Source organism: Triticum urartu, chromosome 6 (assembly GCF_003073215.2).
Source record: "Triticum urartu cultivar G1812 chromosome 6, Tu2.1, whole genome shotgun sequence".
NCBI classification, from domain to species: Eukaryota; Viridiplantae; Streptophyta; class Magnoliopsida; order Poales; family Poaceae; genus Triticum; species Triticum urartu.
In genome coordinates, this window is record NC_053027.1 from 500,006,240 (window position 1) to 500,013,223 (window position 6,984).

The 6,984-nt window shown below is 46.8% G+C and overlaps 2 protein-coding genes across 3 annotated transcripts; both read left to right on the forward strand.

Moving 5' to 3' along the window:
* Nucleotides 1-250: 250 nt before the first annotated feature.
* Nucleotides 251-3,340, forward strand: LOC125514583 (membrane-anchored ubiquitin-fold protein 3). 2 transcript variants are annotated; one of them, XM_048679919.1, is made up of 3 exons: nucleotides 251-609; nucleotides 1,697-1,867; nucleotides 2,923-3,340. In XM_048679919.1, exons 1-3 carry the CDS (start codon nucleotides 477-479, stop codon nucleotides 2,976-2,978), a joined length of 360 nt encoding a protein of 119 aa, XP_048535876.1. In that variant the 5' UTR covers nucleotides 251-476; the 3' UTR covers nucleotides 2,979-3,340. The 2 variants fall into 2 exon arrangements, with proteins under 2 accessions (XP_048535876.1, XP_048535877.1); XM_048679920.1 differs by having other exon boundaries at nucleotides 253-609; nucleotides 1,697-1,864.
* Nucleotides 3,341-4,060: 720 nt separating this feature from the next.
* On the forward strand, nucleotides 4,061-6,581 carry LOC125514584 (tRNA (carboxymethyluridine(34)-5-O)-methyltransferase). The gene is made up of 3 exons (XM_048679921.1): nucleotides 4,061-4,274; nucleotides 4,437-5,579; nucleotides 6,220-6,581. The coding sequence occupies exons 2-3, from the start codon at nucleotides 4,525-4,527 to the stop codon at nucleotides 6,302-6,304; spliced, it is 1,140 nt and encodes a 379-aa protein (XP_048535878.1). The 5' UTR covers nucleotides 4,061-4,274; nucleotides 4,437-4,524; the 3' UTR covers nucleotides 6,305-6,581.
* The last annotated feature ends 403 nt before the right edge of the window (nucleotides 6,582-6,984 follow it).

Sequence of the window (6,984 nt, forward strand, 5' to 3'; positions counted from 1 at the left end):
GTCCATCCGATCATCGTTTCCTCCCGACTAAAAATTTTCCCCTCCGTCACTTACTATGCATAATTGACTTTTTTTTGGTCTGATTGATTGAAAAAATCCTCGATGCAGTTGGGCTACTGTTTCTGAGCGATCTTTCAAAATCCCGTGAAACTCGTACGGTGGCCGGAAAGAAGAGATTTTTTTGGGTTCGAGCACCAGTTAAAGTAGCGAGGAGGAGGCCACTAGCCCCGGTCTCTGTTTGTCTTCTCCCTCCACCACCACCCTCCCCCTCCCCCCCCTCCCCCTCGCCGAGTCGCCGTCCCCTCGCTTTCACCCCCCGGACGGAAGCAAGAATTCCTCGCAAGAATCCGACCCCGGGCCGATTTGGGTGGATTCCGTGCGGCCCTTTCTGCGCCATGGACTTCTGATCCGGGGCCTCTCGGATCTTGGGAGGAGGAAGGTGGGTGGTGGGCGGTGGGCGGTGAGCCGGCCCGGAGATGGCCGGCGGGAAGGAGCCGATCGAGGTCAAGTTCCGGCTCTTCGACGGCACGGACATCGGCCCCAGCAAGTACGACCCCGCCACCACCGTCTCCGCGCTCAAGGACTTCATCCTCGCCCGGTGGCCGCAAGGTGAGACGCAGATTCCCTCCGCTCGATTTGGCCGGCCTCCTGATCCGCTTGCTTGAGTCGGTGACGGGAAAAGATGCGCGCGTCTGTAGCTCCTGCTGCCACGAAGTTTCGGCCTTCGGGGATCATGTATAGCTTTTATTTTTCTATTTTTATGGTTGTTGCGTGGTGCTCGCGCAGTTCTAGCCTTGCTCGCGGCAGATACGTGTTGTTGGTGTGCCTGATTAGTTGTTCTTCTCTCGAGTAACACATGACTGCGGCATCATTTCCCACCTCCCCTCGGCTTCAACACTGCTTTAGAACTGGGTAAACTATATAAACGGCCAGTTGATAATTCCCCTTCTCAGTTTATGTGTATGCATACCTATAGAAAAACTCTCACGGACAGTGAGTACTGTCAAAATGGTACTATGATTTTGCCAAAGTTTGTGGCAGAATTCCGGGAAGATCAATTTTTTGGCAACAATCGAACGAAGGGACAATCAGGGGACAAATAAGTCCCTATGGAGATGCAGAGAAGCCGCGGTGTGACTTTAGAGTGCCTGTTTGTTCTCTTGCATTCTGCGAACAGAATTGAGCTAGCAATATATAAGCAGTTGTCTCTCCATCTTTACACGAACCGAGGTCCTTTGCATGAATATGATAGCAGGGCCATTCTCCATAGGATTCATTATGCCTAACGATCTGTTCAAAGTTATCCGATTATACACTAGGGAGTGAATGACTAGAACAAGTAAAATTGAATCCTTTCCGAGCTGAATTAGCTCCCAGAAACAATCGGTTCATGGTGTGGGTGCTTATTAACCCGAACATATGGAAGCTAATCACAACCATCATTGTATGTCATCTTTCTGTGGGATGTTTGAATTTATTCTGATTTTCCCAGGGCTTAATTTGCATTATGACTCGCAATAGTGCAATGGCATGTTTTTTCTTCTTTCTAAGGCACCTTGCTTGATTTTGATTTTGACTTCGAATTTATGTGGATTGGTTCTTTTGTAAACTCGCTCCATAATCTGAACATGTTATGCTTACCGGAATCCTAGTTTATTTTATTTAAAGGAATTGTTCTTGTCATTTCTGATGACAGATAAGGAAATAACTCCAAAAACTGTCAATGACCTGAAGCTCATCAATGGTGGAAAGATATTGGAGAATAACCGGACACTTGCCGAGTCGCGTGTTACAATAGGAGAGGTCCCTGGAGGTGTAATTACAATGCATGTGGTAGTGCGCCCTCCACAAGTTGACAAAAACCGTGGTATTGCCGACAATTTTACGCCTTTTCTTTCACATTGTGTTCCTGGTTCTGTAATGATCTCTTACATTCTGTTACATTCAATGAATGAAAATTGTTGGATACAATCAACTATCGTTTTAGATTCTATGCTTCAGAAATCCACACGTATAGGCATGAATCTGTATAATCCAAATGCTGCAGCCTGCAAGACGAACCCACTTATTTCCATGGAGTGAAATTTATTACTTCCATTTTAGTAGTGATTTGTTGATCACACCATATTTTTAGTCGGAAATTCTGTTCGAACTCTGTCCTGAGCCAGTGTTCCGTACTTAGATAGAAGCACAAATAAACAGCGACTAAACAGCACATGGTATTATGAAGATTTAGTGGTACTGATAGTTTTTTCAGTCCTTTAGTGATTTAGGGAGTTCTGCCAAATTGGCTAAATTTGTTTTTGCATGTTCGGAATTTGAAAAGTATAATTACAAGAGTGATGTTGTCACATCCGTGGGCCAGTCATGTGAAAATTAAAGATTTCGCTATAAATCAAATGTCAGATTTTTTTAGCATGACAAATCGAACGCCCAAGATGGCAAATTATGTTGTCATGAGGATGGCATTTTCCTTTAACAAACATGACAAATCCTTGCCATGTTCAGTATTTTGCCAGGAATTGCCATGCTTGCTAAAGGAATTTGCCATCCTCGCGACAACATAATTTGCCATGCTTAAAAATCTGACGTCAGATTTGTAGCATTCCCGACTATTGATCTATGGAAAGGAGAGAGAGAATAATGAATAGCAACAAAAAGCATATGTTACAAAATCTGTTTAGAGATATAGCTAAGGGGGTTTAATGGACTTATATCCTTCGTTTTGCAACTGTTGAGACAGTAATGATGTTGTAAGTACAAAGTGCATTAGGTATCTATCTGGTCACGCATGGATTACTATATGCAAAATAGTTGGTTTTACCATATCATTGCAATTATGTGATGCTTAAAACTGTCACACAATTTATCGACGCTTCTAAACAACCTATAATTTTGCTTTTTTGGATTTGTTCTTTTCAGAGAAGCAGCTGGGCAATTCCGCCAAGCAGAACAGATGCGGATGCACCATACTGTGATACGGCACCCCCCTGGTGATGTTCGATGCACCTAGCTGTAGAATTTCTCTTATGCTTTTGTTGCGTCCACGGCGCGGTGTGTATTCATTTTGACATCCAGTTCCTGGAGCCATTGAAACTCGATCTAGAAACTGGCTGGGAGTAAAGGTTCCTCCTTGGGATGTTGCTGCTGTAGCAAGTGTGTGCAGGAGTCAAGGAATGGATTGGATGCTTGCTGTTGTGTAAATTGTAATGTGGAAACAACCATCTTTTCATTTTTCCTTTGGCCATGTTTGACATTATATCGATTCTTTTTAGCGCTGCTGTTTGCCATGTAAAACAGATGTATTGTACCATTGGAATATATATACGGTTTTGCTAAACATCTGGTACCTGAAAGAATCACTTTTTCTAGGGTAGCACGAGGCCGAAGGCGGTGATAGCGCCGGCCACGTGAAGCCTAGCCGTATATGAGTGTGAGCCAGTGATGAAGTAGAAGAGGGAGGGCCGTATATGAGTGTGAGCCAGTGATGAAGTAGAAGAGGGAGGGTTGAAAATAAGCACCGCACGACGAGCGGGACTGAGTGATGAAGAAGAGGGGGTTGAAGATGAACAGTGCATGGTCTGTTTTTGACTTTTTGGCCATACGATAAAGATCTAACGGTCCTGATTAAAAGTGACAGTGAGTGGTGCAAATAAAAATTCCAGGTGCCTGATGTATAGCAGTATAGGTGCTCCCATTTATACACTCCCTTTGTTCGGAAATAACTGGCGTGGTTCAAATTTAAACTAAAACCACATCGGTTATTTTCGAAAGGAGGTAATATGTATGTAGCTTGGGAAATGGGTCGTCTGTTCTTGTTTTAAAAAGAAGAAGAGGGCCCCTCAAAAAAAAAGAGAGGAAACAAAGAAAGTGAAAACACATTTTTTTAAGGAGAAGAAAGTAAAAAAATTCTTTTTTTTTGAAAAAAAAAAAACATGACTGTGCTCCCGTGTAGTGGAGTTTGTGTGGCCGGTGGGCCGCGCACTACACCGCCATAAAGGCCATGTAAAAAAATAAATTAAAGGCCATGCCCCAGTAAGCAGAAGAAGCCCAATACAACAAAATCCAACAACCCACCGCGCACCTTCTCCCTGGCGCTACCGAAATCGTCATCCCCGCCTGCATCCAAGCCCGAACCGCCGCCGGCAGCCCCGCCTCCCACCCACCCCCCGGAGTCGCCCCCGATCACCTCCGGCGCCTCCTCTCTCACCGCGGGCGCCTAGGTCCGAGCGGTCTCCCCCGCCTCCTTCCTCGCCGTGCCACGCCGGCAGCAGGTATGCCTTCCTCTCCCCTCCTCCCCTCTTTAGATCTGCTCGCAGAAGTATGGCGTCGTGGTTAGTTCCTCTTTAGATCTGCTCACCTGAAGTATGTATGGCCTCTGCGGTTCGTCCAGGCGCTCAACAGCTCGAGTAACCAAGTTAACGCACTCTTGACAGGAACGCCGCAGCCGACGGCCGACGACGGGGGCTCGTCGGGGGTCAGGAGGTGTTCGCGGACTCGGCGACAATCCGTCGTCATCGTTGCATGATCCAGATATTTTCGAGGATAGCAGCAAGAAGCCCTCGCCGCGCCACCTCCGCATCGCGTCCGAGTAGCTCGAAGCATCATCCGGGGCGATTCTCTCGTTGTAGCCCAGCTTACCGAGGTATTACTACCATTAGCACCAGCAATCCAATGAGGTCTGGTGATGGAAATTCGGAAGGCCAGGACGCACCCCTCGCCGAGGGGAAGGACCGCGGCTGCTCCCCAGGTGTCCAGTCCACCCCGGACATCGAGAAGAAGTACGTGCACCGCGTCTACGACGCCATAGCCCCTCACTTCAGCTCCACGCGGTTCGCCAAGTGGCCCAAGGTCGCGGGGTTCCTGAACTCGCTGAGGCCAGGGTCCGTCGTGCTGGATGCCGGCTGCGGCAACGGCAAGTACCTGGGCTTCAATTCCGAATGCTTCTACATAGGCTGCGATATAAGCCCGCCGCTTATAGAGATATGCGCGGGGAGGGGGCACGAGGTGTTTGTCGCTGATGCCGTCAACCTCCCGTACAGGGAAAGTGTTGCTGACGCTGCGATTTCGATTGCGGTGTTGCATCATCTGAGTACCGAGGACAGGCGGAGGAAAGCCATAGAGGAGTTGATCCGTGTTGTCAAGAGGGGGGGTCTTGTGCTGATCACTGTCTGGGCTGTGGAGCAGGAAGACAAGTCGCTTCTTAACAAGTGGACTCCCTTGTGCGACAAGTATAATGAAGAGTGGGTTGATCCCAGCAGTCCCATGGTGCGTAACAAATCTGCTACTACGCTAGATAGCATTGAAGAGACTGATGAAGACATGCGCGCCATCAAGCAAACAGATGATCAGCTGAAAAATAGTTTTGATGGTTTGGAGGATAAGACCTTAATTATGGATGAGCATGACAAAACCCAGCAGGAGTACTTTGTTCCTTGGCATCTACCATTTCACCGAGCAGAAATTGGCGGCGCATCTGCTGTTGCTCTACAGAATGGATTGGCACAGAAAGATGATAAGAAGGGCACTGTGGTCTACAACCGTTATTATCACATTTTTGTCGAAGGAGAACTTCAAAGGTGGAGTATTCTTAACCTGAACATTGACATGAAAAATGCTTCTTTTGTTTTACTCCTCTTATTCGTGAACCTGCACAAGTGAAGATATTAAGTGATGTCATATTTTTTTAATCGCCATACTAGAGATATCATACAGACTTTCTACTTCATAGCGTTAATTTGAGAACTAATACCTCTGTACCAAAATATAAGACGTTTTTGCAGGCTAAACTGGCCTACCAAAACGTCTTACATTTTGATACGGAGGGAGTAAGTCACATCATCCTATATTTGTTCAGAGATGTCACAGAAGATCTAACTTTTGCTCTAGATACTAGTACCATACAGTACACTTGTGCATATCTACATGCTCATTTGGTTACGCAAACAATTGCGCGACAAAACGGGAAATGAGCTTTACATGCGATTTGATGGCTATGGCGTTCTTTCGTTGTATCTTTCTTGAGTAAAGATTTTTCCAGGAAGGGTGACCCATCGCTACCATCTTATGGCTCATTCGGTCCCATGCTGTTATCATGTTACTGCATTATTATTACCTATTAAACATAGAAAGTGGCATGCATCATCTGCTTTTATTTTGCTTCAGCTATGATCTTCTGTTTGAAAATAACATGCTGCGTTTGTTGTGTCATCATTCCAGGCTAGTTGCTGGCATGAAAAATGCAGCCATCACCGACCAATTCTACGACAAATCGAACTGGTGCATAGTTCTGGAGAAGCTTTGAGCCACAGACTAGCGATGGCGGAGAACGTGTCCGCAGCCCTTACCCTCGTGTCTTGTAGGACCATCAGCTGCTAGTGCACTCGGCGAGGGCACGATTTTGAGCCCGGAGGTTAAGCACAAACAACAATCTTGCACAAGCTGTGTGCTGTCTTGCAAATTATGGAAACTCGTGAATCATCATGGGTTTCTTGTACTATTTTTGGTCTACTGCATAATGGAACATTTTTTACAGCCAGTGAACATTGTCACTAGTTTTCAGTCATTCTTGTGTAATCCTTGATGCTGCGTATGCATTTCGCAGTGGCAAAGTTGGGCGTTCTCTCAGCCCCAGCGCCGCTGTTGTCAACTTCGGCCGTCGCCGCCACATGATCACCTGGTTGTGTGGTTGGCCGGCTCGCCGAGAACGGCATTGACTCATGGGGGACAGAGGGAGCTGCGCATCCCTCCGGCAGCTGAGCTGAGGTGGTTCCGGCCTTGAGGGCGAAGAACTCTATACCAGCAGGTTCGGTCAGCCACAACCGGAACATGACGGACACCAATGTGTGCTCTATTTGCAATTCAGAGGAGGATACTTGGAAGCATGCTTTGGTGGAGTGTTCCATGGCCAAGTGTGTCTGGTCATTAGTAGATGAAGATACTCTGGAACACCTTATTGCGTGTAACCTCACTGATGCAAGGCTA